Source organism: Bufo gargarizans, chromosome 3 (assembly GCF_014858855.1).
Source record: "Bufo gargarizans isolate SCDJY-AF-19 chromosome 3, ASM1485885v1, whole genome shotgun sequence".
Classification (NCBI taxonomy): domain Eukaryota; kingdom Metazoa; phylum Chordata; class Amphibia; order Anura; family Bufonidae; genus Bufo; species Bufo gargarizans.
In genome coordinates, this window is record NC_058082.1 from 403,224,460 (window position 1) to 403,239,794 (window position 15,335).

Below are 15,335 nucleotides of genomic sequence, written 5' to 3' on the forward strand. Positions count from 1 at the left end.
AGGTCAAGAAGGACCTTCTGCATGGCCACTGATGACCTCGATCACCATTGTATCGAATATATACTGCTCCTCTTGATAAATTCCCAAAGACTTTCTAATGACAACTCTTTTGGCTTGACCCCCAGGGTCTGCTATTACTACTTATGTCCATCCCAATTAACATGTAATAAGTTCTGCCCTATATCTAGACTCCCACTGCTTTACCATGATTCGCCCTAGGACCCCTTTTTAAAGTATTTTTAATACAACCAGATGTTTGGTTCAGATTGGAGAGAATATATTAAATATCACAATATGTCTGTCTCTGTAGCTTCTAAGAATAATTATTCAGCCTACCGACATATCCTGGAGTGCCACAGGCAGTGGACATAATACCGCTTTCCTCCATTTTAGAAAGACCAAAATCTGTGATCATTATCTTTGCGTTTTCATCTGGCGTGAGGTAAAGAAGGTTTTCTGGCTGCAATGCACAAAATACAAGATTATTGTATTGGCGAACATTTGTAGTATCATAGTATTACCACTATTTGTGTGTTATATTAGCTTCTACATGAAGATTTATGGAGTTCTATGAGTTTTGATCTGTCCATTAGTACAGATTACGAAAAAAGTAGAACTTTTCTAGTGCAGTAGATTGCATTATAAGGCCTATTGTCTGAATATGTTCTGTTCTGTATTTTTACCTTTAAGTCCCTGTGAACAATACCATTGTCATGAAGATATTTCACAGCTGAGAGAACTTGACGGATTACGGTACTGGCGTCTTTCTCTGTATACACTCCCCGTTCTAATATACGATCAAAGAGTTCTCCTCCGGATACCCTATGATTGGAGTTAGGGGATATTATGACTATATCATACTAGACAGAAAGCAAGATTTATTACATTTTAGAAGTATGAACATAGCATCATATTTAGAAAATACAAGTTTTAAATATACACTTTAATTACATATTCTTTCTGAAATTCAGATGCATGGAACACATTTTCAAATGCAGAAATTTCTGCAATAATTTTGCAACTGCAGAAAATATAATAATCATTAATCTTGAAATAAATTAGGCCGAGTTCACACTTCAGTTATTTGGTCAGTTATTTTCATCAGTTATTGTGAGCCAAAACCAGGTGTGAGTCAAAAGCGCAGAACAGGTGCAGATCTTTCCATTATACTTCACTGCTGGTTTTGGTTCACTGTATGTGCAGGGTCTGCTCTCCTGAATGTAGATGTCCAACAGTATAGGTAGGTTTAATGTAGGACCTGCCTGACTGAGACCACCTTGGCGCTGGTAGGTGGGCACAGATGTGTTTTGGTCAAAATATATTGGCTGAGAGTCTCAGATTTTATCGTATCAGAGTGAGGGCTACGTCCATACATATTGTTTGCATCTATTGTATGAGTGCATTTTTTTTTTTTTTTTTTGTGTGATTATTCTTCACTACTGGTTTTGGCTCACAATAACTGATGTAAATAATTGACCAAGTGTGAACTCTCTCTCTATTACAAAGTAATTTGTCAAGTTTCCTTACTGGCCATTTCTCAGAATTTGTCTATTATGCTCCACAAGTGGGTGATATTGACATATCTTCCACAAATATTGCATAATAGGAAGTACAACCATGTGTTCCCAGCCAGGTAAGACAACTATACTGAGGTACAGAGCAATAATTTGTAAACCTACTCCTTTTGTTAACTGGTAATGTATGCAACTATCTCTTGAGAATGAATTTAGACATTGTAACTACTAGCATATTCTAACCATAGAGAAACAGTACTTAGCAGTAGTTATGCAGTGAATATTCCTTTTTGAAACAGCTAGGCTTTTCATTTATCAAAACTCTCTAGAATAATAATACTAATTTAATACTAATACTTTAATTTTCCCCAAGCAGGTAAAGAAATGGAAATGGAGATTTGGTTGCCATTGGCGTGGTACCAAAACAGTTTTTTTATTAGACAGTTTTTTAAATGAGGCCCAATCGAGTGCAGTAGATTACTTACAACTGCATGACGAGGTAGAAATGTGAAGAGCTCTCATAGATGTCTTCAAGTGTCACTATGTTGTCATGTTTAATCCTGAGAAGAGGAAAAAATAAATGTTCAGTTACTTTCATATCATAGATGGTGAAAAAAGAAAAAGGTAACACATTGTACAGAACTGTCCACAAAGATGGTATAATAGAAAAACCTAAAACACCATCAGGTTACATCTAGACTTTTTACATCCAGAAAAAGGAAAACATTTTAAGTTTTTGTGAATTTTGTGAAATTGCTTTTATATTTGTGGCCAGATCAATTGGCATCTCCATCATACAATACCATTGCAATGGATAAATATTGATGACCCAACTGAATGGGACAAGTAGCTGTTATTACTCAGAGCGGCCTCTACAAATGAGACGACACACAGGTAATCATAAAGAGGAAGCACGAGCACCACCTCCACCTCAAACAGCTGATCGGTGGAGGTACCGGCAGCCGGACTCCCGCCAATCAGATATTGATGACTTCTCAGTGTTTTCCCACTGGGCAACCTCTTTAACACTGAAAGCCAGTTTGTCACATATAAAATGTCTTACTTCTTCAGCACTGCAATTTCATTTTCCAAGCTCCGATCTCTTGCACTGTTGACCTTCTTTATGCACTTTAATGCATAATGATGTCCGGTGGCCCTGTGCTTTACTAGAAACACCTCTGAAAAGGCCCCACTACAGAAGAGAAAGGAGATATTGATGTATGAATTTTATATACAAGTGAATTGCACATGAAAATACTTTTGCCCCATTCACCACATTTAACTTATAACCATAGTTTTAAATCATAACCAATGAAATGTCTTGGGTGTCTGTTCAAAAGTCCATCAGGACAATGCCTTTACATATGTCCTATTAGGAGGTTCCCCACTCTGTAGGTTCTCATGGGCTCATTCACACGCCCATTGTTCGGCTGTTCAGTGTATGCCTGCCACAACGGATCCAGACCCATTCAACTTGAATGGGTCTGTTATCTGTGTTGCACCACAAAAAAATACAACATGGACAGAAACACCACGGAAGCACTCCGTAGAGATTCTGTGGGGTTCCATGCCTCTGTTCCGCACCAACCTTTCGGATTGCGGACCCATTCAAGTGAATGGGTCCACATCCATGATGTGGGAGGCACACGGCTGGTGTCCACATTATGCAGATCCGCTGTTTGCGGGCCGCAATATGGGCAGGGCCGAACAACGGCCGTGTGCTTAAGCCCTCACATGGTTAACCACTGATCCAAATACTCAGCATGTAACACTACATTCTCCCTGCAGTGACCACTACAGAGTGATGAAAGATCACATAGATCCTACCCTGGAATTAACTGCTGGATGTCAAGAGAAACCAGGTCTATGACAATCCATTATTCAGATCGGGTAATCTTTTTAACCAACGAGATAGCCATACACATTAGCTATGTATCAAAAACCTAAACCTTCTGATTTTGGTGAAATCGACTGACCATGTAATGTGTATGGTGGCCTAAAACAGGATCAGGCATATTGGATTCAGTTGCTTGATTCTTTTTATTAGCAGGGAGCAGCTTTCTTCCCTCTGGCTATTCAATGCTCAGCAGAGAAATAGCGGTCGGCCAGCTTAACACTGCACATGATAACACACCAACCACCAGTGGATGAGGATGCTTGTATTGTTCTGTAAGTGATGTTGTTATACATTAGTTTTTTTTAGATATTCGATATTGCCCACATTTCTTTTACAAATAGGATTAAAGGTTTGTAATATAAAAGAGACTTCCTTTGCCGCTGACAATGGAGAGTTGCATCTATACGGCATTTGTTACCACAGTGGACATCACTGTATGTGATATTACACTTTTCTGGAAACATAATAGGTGAGCATGCTATTACTGTAGCCATGAACTTATACTGGCCGTAAGATTTGTATGAATAATCCCCCCAGCAACATGAGAGACTAAACTGGCTGATCAAGGAGCCAATAAAAAAAAAAGAAATGACTGACTTCTGCAGCTTGCACAAAGTGGCAAATATTGGATAAAATCAGCTTTGACTGATGACAGCTGAAATGTTCCAACCTGGTGTATTGCTAACAAATAAACCATTTCAGGTTCAGATACTCATTAAAGAGAGTACACATACCACTTTCAGAATAGTAAAATAAAGTTGCTTAAAGTAAGGGTCTATTCAGGGCTGCCATCAGGGGGGTAAAGCCGATACCCCAGTAAGGGGCCCGGCTGGTCCCGAGCCATATATTCTTTTTTTTGTGTCAGTGTGTTAACTTTAAAATCAGTGCTCATCTCTTTACTATCTTACACTGACTCTGGTAACAGGCAGTGCGGGCGGCGCTCTGTCTCTGACGTCATGTGCCTACTCCTCCCACTAGGAGGCGCAGGCGCGTGACGTCAGTGAGCGAGCGCTGCCGCCCGCACTGCCTGTTACTGGAGGGAGCTGAATGTAAGGTAGACTAGCGTCTAGTTTTCTGCCAGTATTGATAGGTGCATCATTTATGTGGTTTTTGCCACTGTCCAGTTGTTGTATAATTCAGCCCTACAGTAAGTCCTGAGGTATCTGAGTAACATGAGCCACAGTTAGGACTTGGAAAAGGAGACCACTATAAGCGAAGTCTAGTTCTGCAGTGTTGTGCACAACAAGTGTTATTACAGATTAGAGGCAATGGGCTTGGTAAGCATATCGTCTCTATTCATGGCAAAAGACTCAATCACGTAACTAGACTGTCTATCTGGCACTGAGCATCTGATGTTGCATCCAAACCCCACTAGTAAAGAGATGAGCGCTGATTTAAAGTTACTGTCTGCAGGATACCGATTACAGTTTATAAATGTATACTACTGTGAGTGGCGGGGAGGGGGATCTATGGATGACGGCACTGTTATAGGGAGGGTGATTCGTGGATGATACTGTTATTGGGGGGGTCTGTGGATGACACTTATGGGGGGGATCTGTGGATGACACTGTTATGGAGGGGGATCTGTGGATGACACTGTTATGGAGGGGGATCTGTGGATGACACATATAGCATAAGATGCTATATACGGTATGTATCATCCACAGATCCCCCATAACAGTGCCATCCACAGATCCCCTCCATAACAGTGCCATTCACAGATCCCCTCCATAACAGTGCCATTCACAGATCCCCTCCATAACAGTGCCATCCACAGATCCCCTCTATAAGTGTCATCCACAGATCCCCCCATAAGTGTCATACACAGATCTCCCCCATAAGTGTCATACACAGATCTCCCCATAATAGTGTCATCCACAGATCCCCCCATAATAGTGTCATCCACAGATCCCGCATAATAGTGTCATCCACAGAACAATGTTATGGAGGGGGATCTGTGAATGACATTGTCATGGGGTGGATCTGTGGATGACACATATAGCATAAGATGCTATATATGGTATGTATCATCCACAGATCCCCCATAACAGTGCCATCCACAGATCCCTCCATAACAGTGCCATTCACAGATCCCCTCCATAACAGTGCCATCCACAGATCCCCTCCATAAGTGTCATCCACAGATCCCCCCATAAGTGTCATACACAGATCTCCCCCATAAGTGTCATACACAGATCTCCCCATAATAGTGTCATACACAGATCTCCCCCATAATAGTGTCATCCACAGATCCCCCCATAATAGTGTCATCCACAGATCCCCCATAATAGTGTCACCCACAGAACAATGTTATGGAGGGGGATCTGTGAATGACATTGTCATGGGGTGGATCTGTGGATGACAGATATAGCATAAGATGCTATATATGGTATGTATCATTCACAGATCCCCCTCCATAACGGTGCCATCCACAGATCCCCCTCCATAATGGTGCCATCCACAGATCCCCCTCCATAATGGTGCCATCCACAGATCCCCCTTCATAACGGTGCCATCCACAGATCCCCCTTCATAACGGTGCCATCCACAGATCCCCCTCCATAACGGTGCTATCCACAGATCCCCCTCCATAACGGTGCCATCCACAGATCCCCCTCCATAACAGTTCCATCCACAGATCCCCCTCCATAACAGTGCCATCCACAGATCCCCCAAAACAGTGTGTCATCCAGAGATCCCCCATAACAGTGTGTCATCCACAGATCCCCCATAACAGTGTGTCATCCACAGATCCCCCATAACAGTGTGTCATCCACAGATCCCCCATAACAGTGTGTCATCCATGGAACCCCATAACAGTGTGTCATCCACAGATCCCCCATAACAGTGTGTCATCCACAGATCCCCCATGACAGTGTGTCATCCAAAGATCCCCCATAACAGTGTATCATCCACAGATCCCCCATAACAGTGTCATCCACAGATCCCCCATAACAGTGTGTCATCCACAGATCCCCCATAACAGTGTGCCATCCACAGATCCCGCATAACAGTGCGCCATCCACAGATCCCCCCATAACAGTGCCATCCACAGATCCCCCATCACAGTGTCATCCACAGATCTCCCATAACAGTGTCACCCACAGATCCCCCCATAACAGTGTGTCATCCACAGATCCCCCTATAACAGTGACTGGAGCAGACCTGCTGATAAACACACCTAGGCCACCACCAGTCAAGGTAAAAACTTACAGTTGTCAATAATGTAGTGTAGGGGGTCATGTAATGTTTTGAGGCCAAAATGGCTCAGATGACCACCAAGAATATCTAAAATTAGCTGGTCAAGTAAAATGTTGCATGAAACAATCATTATATAGGTGGCCGACAAAAAGGGGCGGGTTAAAGGGTGTGGTCAATGGGCTGAGTCAAGGGGGGCGGCAAAATTAGCTTTCACCTAGGATGGGGGGAGGGGGGTTGGGGGGCCCAGGCCTTGAGCTCTGTAAGGGGATAATACTGTGTAGACATATTTCAGACATGTTGCTCTGTTCAGTCTATCAGATACAATGGACAAAGTCTTTCCCCAACATTCCAAAAACTGATTAAAGATGTTTTATAGAGGGAGTTGCTAAATACTTGACTATAGATCAAAAACTGAATCAGACAAGTATTTGCTCTGCCTTCATTTTGTAGGTGAGTAGCATATTTTGGATTTAAAATGTATTATTATAACATTGCAATAACATAACTGTATTATGGTTTATGTTCTAAACTTGACTTACAATCAGGTTTATATCACTCTGCTAAGATAACTGTTGTTTCGACACAATCTGCACTGGAGGCTCAGAATGAGGCCCCCAACACAAATGTAACCTCAAAATTGTCATAAAAAATTTGTTTGTTGACTCTGCATAGAGAAGCCGTGACTTCAACACCATAGAGATAAATAGGAACATTGACTGCAAGCTAGGCCTTGTCACCTCAGTGTCCAATCTCACTGATGCCTTTGTGGCTGAATGGCCTTGAAACCTTGAAGTCAGTATGTAGTTGAAAACCATCTCAGGAGACCAGAGACTGTTCCAATATCAACAATCCCACCCAAGGTCTTCTTTCAAGAGCAGGATCTTGTAAATTAGATAAAAATGTAAACTTCAGGTCTCCATCTCTACATTTGGCATATGGTGTATCTAAGCAATATTTATTTGTAATCTTAGAGTAAAATCCATTATACTGTATATGGTGCAGTAGCACTGTGAAGTTATCTAATGGTGTTGAGTACAGTATTATGTGAACTGTTTAATCTTGGTTACTTCATTGGTATCAAGTACTTCACTCCCTGATTAGCAACCACTAATCCCTACTAAGTCCCTCAATGTCTTAACTTCTGATGATTTTAGACAGGGACACGGGCATAAAAGGCCTATTAATATAATCAGGAACATCCCGTTCAGTCCTATTGATTGTCCCTTTAAGTACATAGCTTAGTCCATTGCCATAATAATATAGAAAAATCATCTGCCACTTGTTGAAATAATTTATATAGTAGAATGCAAAGAAATGTCTATGACTTTCAGGAGATTAACATGGTATAGTGCTCCAAGTATGCATATTTGCGTGTAAATGGCTTAGTGTATTCTTGTGTAATCATCTTCAGTTGTAACTGTATGATATCTCTGAGATTTCATTAGTGTTTGGAAGTGTAAACCACTCAAGATATCAGATGTGTAGTAAGAGATAACTGAAGGGGAACTGTATAGAAGGGCTGCAAGTCATTACATAGGAGCATTATTTTATGGATTATAACAGAATTTCAGTTAATTCTGTTGACAAGTGTCACACATCTAATGGTGGCACATGGTGGATCAATCCTTATAAATGCTGTAAAACCTTCTTAGCAAGAATGTAAAATTGGTGTCTTCATACTTTTTAATATTTATAGGGAACCACAAAATGCAGAAGAAGCTGAGCAGATTGATATACAGTTTTAAAATAAATGATTCAGCAAAAGTTGTAATTTATTCATTCAAACCTTGGCTCTTTTTATGCTTAAAGGGATTTTCCGAGATATCTTTACTGATTATCTATCAGTATCTGATTGGTGCAGGTCTGACCCCCACCAATCAGTAGTTTGAGAAGGCACCAGTGTTTGCAGTAGAGCGGAGGCCTTCTCTTTGCTTACTAAGGGTACTTTCACACTTGCGTTGCTTGATTCCGGCAGGCAGTTCCGTTGCCTGAACTGACTGCCTGATCAGGCAAACTGTATGCAAACGGATGTCATTTTTTCAGACTGATCAGGATCCTGATCAGTCAGAAAAATGCCTGATCAGTCAGAAAAAAGCATTGCAATACCGGATCCGTTTTTCCGGTGTCATCAGGCAAAACGGATCAGTTTTTTTTTTCATTTTTAAAGGTCTGCACATGCGCAGACCGGAAGGACGGATCCGGCATTCCGGTATTTTGAATGCACTAATACATTCCTATGGAAAAAAATGCCGGATCCGGCATTCAGGCAAGTCTTCAGTTTTTTTCGCCGGAGATAAAACCGTAGCATGCTACGGTTTTCTCTTTTGCCTGATCAGTCAAAACGACTGAACTGAAGACATCCTGATGCAAACTGAACGGATTACTCTCCATTCAGAATGCATGGGGATATAACTGATCAGTTATTTTCCGGTATAGAGCCCCTGTGACGGAACTCTATGCCGGAAAAGAAAAACGCAAGTGTGAAAGTACCCTAAGCACAGCTCTGTCCATTACATAGCGGCTGTGTTTGGTATTGCAGCTCACCCAATTCACTTCAATAGGGTTGAACTGCACCTTGGCCATGTGACCAAAGAACATGACATCACATTGCCTAGAGAAAGCTGGAGAAGCGCCGTTACCATCTCAGAAAGCTGATCAGTGGGACCGCAGAGGATAGGTCATCAGTAAAAATACCCCTTTAGGAGTCATGTTGGTGGTCTTGCTCAATGATTGACTGCCAAGGTAAGCCTGTCTTTTTCTGGAATGACTGTAAATGTTCCACAGAACCTGATGTGCTTACATTCTGGATTATTTCCCTTTCTATAGTGCATGGTACATAAGATACTGTATGACAAAAACTGTGATAATAGATTTTCCTTTCTGTACCTCAGGAAAAATAACTGAATACACATCTCTAGTTGCTAAGTACATTCTTAACAAGTCTGCTTCTGCATTGCCTGTAAGTGCTCTGTATCTGCCCTGGTAGAAAAAATAGTTTGCAACTTGAGCCATTTCCCTATGGACAAGGGTAATTGAAATAGTGGAAAGCTTTAGAAAAGCAATCTACTGTAAGACCAAAACATGATCACAATGTAAGAAGAAGATTAAATGAAGCAGAGACCATTTTATTCACTACTGTATAGCCCAGCATTCTCCATATCTGCCACTACCACTTCAGAATACATGATAAACCATTATACAAGGTTAAATGCATATTGGGATAGGCGGCTCTACCTGTATCCTAATAGATTGATTGGTGCTCACCTCTCTCACCCCCAATACCGTAAATCATAAATAGCAGCAAAATATTCAAATTTTAAGCTGCTTTAATGTAATTCCTTTTAATTTGCATTACTGAAATAAATGAACTTTGCACGATATTCAAATTTTTCGAGTTTCACCTGTAGATCACGTGATTTGTTGATCGTTACAACCTTTTAACGTTAAAGGAGCACTGAGTGAACAATAGCCTGGCAAGGCTTCTTGTCTCATAGGACGTGTGAGATTTATATGGGATATATTGGATTACTTTATCTGGACTTTTTGAACAGGAGCCTCTCAAACCTAATAATAACCAAAAAAGCAAAACTCCAAATTGCAGAATTGGATAACTGAGATTATATACATTCAGCAACAATTGCATAGACTCTGCATACAGTTAGGATAGAGTACCCTAGCAAAGAGGGGTCATCCGCACTGCATAGTATTCGTAATAGAGAGCTAATTGTTTTAAACTGTATTTTTTATTTTTTATTCAATTGCTTATTGTTTATCACATAATACTTTGATATCGGTATCCAGGGAATAAAGGTGTATTTTATCATTTATTTAACTCCATGCACCTCTGGGTGTAGAGTGGCCCTCACTTTTATTATATTATACAAGGTTGGTTTTCTTAATTGATATCTAAATGTTTTATTACCCAAAACAGTCACAGTTGACAGTTTGAAGTACTTTTGGCTTCTGACCTTAAGTCAACTGCAAACTGAGCCCTCAAACCACAACATGATCACAAAGTAATGATGCTGTCGATTCTCAACAACTTTCAGATCTTATGAGAAATTACCTGGATACTAAAAAAGGCTACATTCACATCTGCATCAGAGACTCTGTCACACTTTCAGTCACCTTAGCCTGAAAAAATAGCAGAATGTGTAGGTCTATTTTTCAGGCAAATTGACAGACACCATGGCGGAATCTGACGGACTTCCTTATAAGCCATGAGGCTTGGTCTTTCATGTTCATGAAGGTTCAAATTCTACTTTTTTCCTAATCTGATATGAACAAAGCCTAAACATGCATGGTTTTCATTTACAGAAATAATGAAGACAACGTTGGCAAAATGAGTTATGTCTAGGGCAAGGTCTGATGGAATGGCACAAGACGTTAGCATTCTTTTAGTTTCTGTATTTCAAAATTGTAACTATTGCTCGGACGATTCAAGAAGTTTTGCCAATCTTTATTGTTCTTTAATATTAAAGGGTTAACGTAATGTTATGATATAATCAAAATTTTGATGATTAAGATTACTGTCTACGGTATAATGTGTAAGATGTAGAACATTCAGTCTATGGAAACATTTTCACACTTGAATTGTTGGCAGAATGCTCTTTAAATTCATACAATCTTGGAAGGCTTTTCAGAATTTTTATCAAACCAGTATGAGAAGGTTAAAGCTAAGTTAAGCTTTAAAGGTAGGCTAGGGCTTCAAGGATAATTTACGGTGAGTCATTACAGCATATCAAAAGTTAAAGCTGAAATCCTAGTTACACAAGGAAGCGTTATGCAAGAGACCTTTAGCATCTGTAAACCTGGATTGGCCAAGCAAAGCCTTATCAAGAAATTACCTTCATTCCCCTGTCCTACTTTCCACTAGCCATGTAAATTTTCTAACAACAGAAATAAAGATATCAAGTTACTGTATATCTTTTGTAGTACAAAGGCTGATATTGAAAATTGTAATTTACTCATCCTCTTATATGAACAATGAGATTTTAGATACTAACTGGGAACAAACACTTGTTCTGGATGTACTGTGTAAATGGGCCACCGATCACTTGACACACTCATTTTTGGATGATTGCATCCTTCATGAGGGTCTTATATCCTTCAATAGGGTCTATTGCTGGACCTTCTGCTTTATATATGATTACCCCTATGCTTTATATTATCGTTATCATTCTTGCTAGACTTTTGCATCCTTCATGAGGCACCAAAAATGCTCATTGTCCAGAGTACATAGTTCTAGGTAGGGGACAATGAATATAACTGTATATGGACAAACGATCATAGTAACTATCATTCATCCCCATACAGCGCAGGTGATTGCTACATATAAATGCAGCTAACAAGCGGGAAATGTTCCAATTTGCAGATCTCTTAAATTTCCTTCAATACCATAAATAGCGAATCTATATTAAACATTCTTCTCCATTTTATGCACAATTTTACTATATGACTATATTTTATGTTTCTATAGAAATACATCTAAAAATGTCTATTATGAACTAGTCCAACAAAAAACAATGTTTTATGTTTATTTCAATTCCCCTTATTCTGTGGTCTAATGCATATAGGAATGCATTAACAATTACAGAGCTAAAACTGCTGTCATTATATCTCAGAAACGCTTTTATGTTTGGTTTTATGCTCATCATCAGAGATAAAAAGTAAAATAAGAGGCAGTCTTCTGTTCACAGACTAGAGCAGGAGTCAGCATCCCTTGGCACTCCAGCTGTTATGAAACTACAACTCCCAGCATGCTCCATTCACTTCTATGGGAGCTCCCAGAACAACCAAGCTAGAGTGCATGCTTTGAGTTGTAGTTTCCAAACAGCTGGAGTGCTGGAGGTTGCTGATCCCTGGATTAGAGCATAAGGATGCCTGCATAATAATCTTGTAATAATTGAGCACAGCTATACATTCTCTCCTTCACCATGTTTACTGTGTGCAAGCTGTAGATGTTATGTGCTATGCTACTGTATAAATAGCTATTCTCAGATGTGTACGTCTTCTAAGAATCACCTTCATTCGAAGGTAGCTGAGAATCTGTTAGCAGAATGCAGGCTCCTTTCTGTCTATGATATCTGTTGAGAGAGTCCTGTCAGACAGGAGTAGATATCCCATCTGACATCCTTGCTTTTGCTCTATTAATTCCACTTGAAAAACTGAAGAAATTCTCATAATTGGCATGCATTAGGCAATTTATGTTTGCCTACATTTTGGGAACTTCTGTCACACTAGAGCTGAACCTATACTTTCCTCCCTGACTCATTGCTTGGTGTTGTCCAGTTACATGGATTTCATTGAAGAGACACAAGGACCCATCTGAAGTCTGGCATTATTTGCACCAAAATTCATTGAATCCCATTTTAGACATATTCGTGAAGCAAGTAATTAAAAAATAATAATATACTGTGAATCATCCAACAAGGGGGTGAGGCTTTGTGGAAAGTGGTATGTGTCCTTGGGGAAAGAGGAGTGGATTAAATGCATCATTTTGCACCAAAATTCTGGCACAAAATTATTTCACATAGTAAGATAATCAATAGATAACCAATAGGTCAGGGGTGGCCAACCTGAGGCTCTCCAGATGTTGCAAAACTACAACTCCCAGCATGCCCAGACTGCCAACAGCTATCAATCTACAGCATGGCATGGTGGGAATTGTAGTTTTACAACAGCTGGAGAGCCTCAGATTGGCCATGCCTGCAATAGGTGGTATCAAGTTAGGTAAAAAGTGCCTAACCATGCACCATAATTATCCTTTAGCACGGACCACTGTGTGATAAATTTGGTAGATCTTTTTACACCATTTACATTTTAGCCAAGATGATTAAATCTGTTCCACAGATATTGGGACCATACTTAGATCTACAGTTCTCAATGCCATAAGTCCCTAGCAATTGCTGGGACTACCAAGATAGTGGTTAGTAGATTAAGCTTTTAGTACAAGGTAGGTTAGGGCAGCCATGTGGCTATATTCAGACAGGGAAGCCATCAGGATTGGAAACGACAATAATTCTAGCTTTATAAAGATAGACATTACAAGTGAGGGAATGCAGAAAACAGATATTTCGGTGAATGAAAATCTATCCTGTCCATGTGAATGAGGATGTTTGGTGGGCAAGCACATGGATTTCTGCAAGCTCCATTCGGATGAATGGAAATGATGCAGGAATTTGACACCATAATATTTAACACTTAAATAGGACCTGTCACCACATAATGCAATGCAATCCTAAAACACCATGTTATAGAGCAGGAGAAGCCAAGTAGATTAATGTTTTTGATGAAAAGATGAAATAAATCCTGTAATTTATACATTTACAGTATATCTTTGCTTTTTCCACTCTCTGTGAACTATCGGTACAGGGAGGAGGTATCAGTGACTGATAGTTCTCTCTGTATGCACACATACACACAATACTACAGATATATTCTTAATACTACAGACTATTCTTAATTAGTCTTTGTGAGCCAGTGTAGTGCATTATCTCTCCATGAATGACAGCAAAGGCCATTGAAAAGCCTTTGAAAGAGTGTATTTAACGCACCATTATGCAGAAAGTAGGGTTGAACGAAGTGTGCTTTGGATCATAGATTTCAAGTTACTTCATTCAAAACTTAATTGGAATGCTCTACGGAGACTCATCTCTGTCCAGCATTCAAGAGTATGGACTGCGTGGAGGTGAAATTCGTTAAGTCCGAAGTCTTACGAAACTTCAGTGAAAAACTTCAGTCTTCGATTGTACAACTTGAAAGTCAATTTAAAACAGCGATCAGACGTCAGCTTCGGTACCGACTGGTACCTTGGTGCCAAAGCTGACTTTGGATTGTTCTTCACCAAAGTCTTGTGAGACTTCAAGCTTAGCGAATATCTCCTCCACATAGCCCATACATTTGAATGCTGTTTGAAGATGGGTCTTCGTACAGCATTCAAACAAAGTTTTGAACAAAACGACTTTGGATCTATGATCTGAAGCACGCTTCACTCAATCCTAGCAGAAAGCGCGTCAAGAGGCCAAATAAGAATGGTTACCTATACATCTGTATCAATCACTGTTAACACCTCCTCCCTGTAGTGATAGTTCTTCATAGGGAGTGGAAAAAGCTAAGATATAAAATGTATAAATTAAATGGAACCTTGGAACCAAACCTGAGTTTGGGAAATGTTTTTTTTAGAGTATAAATCAATTTCTGAAGTTATGTGAAGTCTCGCGAGACTTCGTGAAGTAATATATTCGGCTGATCAGAGCCAATACATTCTGATACTGTACGAAGAGCTTGCTCCGTACAGTATTGAAATGAAGTTTTATGCGAATCGACTTCGGATGTTTCATCCGAAGTCGATTCGCTCATCCCTAGTGGCAGGTCCTTAACCAGATGCGTTAACTAAATAGTTGTGTTAAGTCGACATCTTCAATTGCTTTTCATTGGCTTTTGTTACAGGATATCACGATGAGTTAAGAAATTTGAGTTAAGCGTTCTAGTGTTAACTCTACTACATCTGTATGCAGAGGCACAGGCCTCTACATAAGTTTGGTGCTCTGTCTGGCAGGCAATGCAACAGACTCAACTCTAAGCCAGCCTTCTTGCTGGTTTAGATTTAAGCCATTTTCCTTGCCAAAAACCAGCATGGAAAATGTTAAGTGAGTTGGGCTTGTCGGCCCACCTGCTTCCCCGCCCACACCACTACCCTTTGGAAAAGTAGCGTGAGCAGG

The 15,335-nt window shown here is 40.1% G+C and overlaps 1 protein-coding gene across 3 annotated transcripts in view; it reads right to left on the reverse strand.

The window, feature by feature from the left end:
* CAMK1G (calcium/calmodulin dependent protein kinase IG) overlaps positions 1–15,335 on the reverse strand; it is a 189,012-nt gene that overhangs the window by 13,546 nt on the left and 160,131 nt on the right. For all 3 annotated transcript variants that reach the window (XM_044286005.1, XM_044286004.1, XM_044286003.1), the window contains 4 exons: positions 2,578–2,706; positions 2,000–2,074; positions 684–822; positions 337–460 (listed from right to left, as the gene is read on the reverse strand). In XM_044286005.1, the coding sequence (XP_044141940.1) occupies positions 337–460; positions 684–822; positions 2,000–2,074; positions 2,578–2,706 (467 nt within the window). The remainder of the gene's footprint in view (positions 1–336; positions 461–683; positions 823–1,999; positions 2,075–2,577; positions 2,707–15,335) is intronic.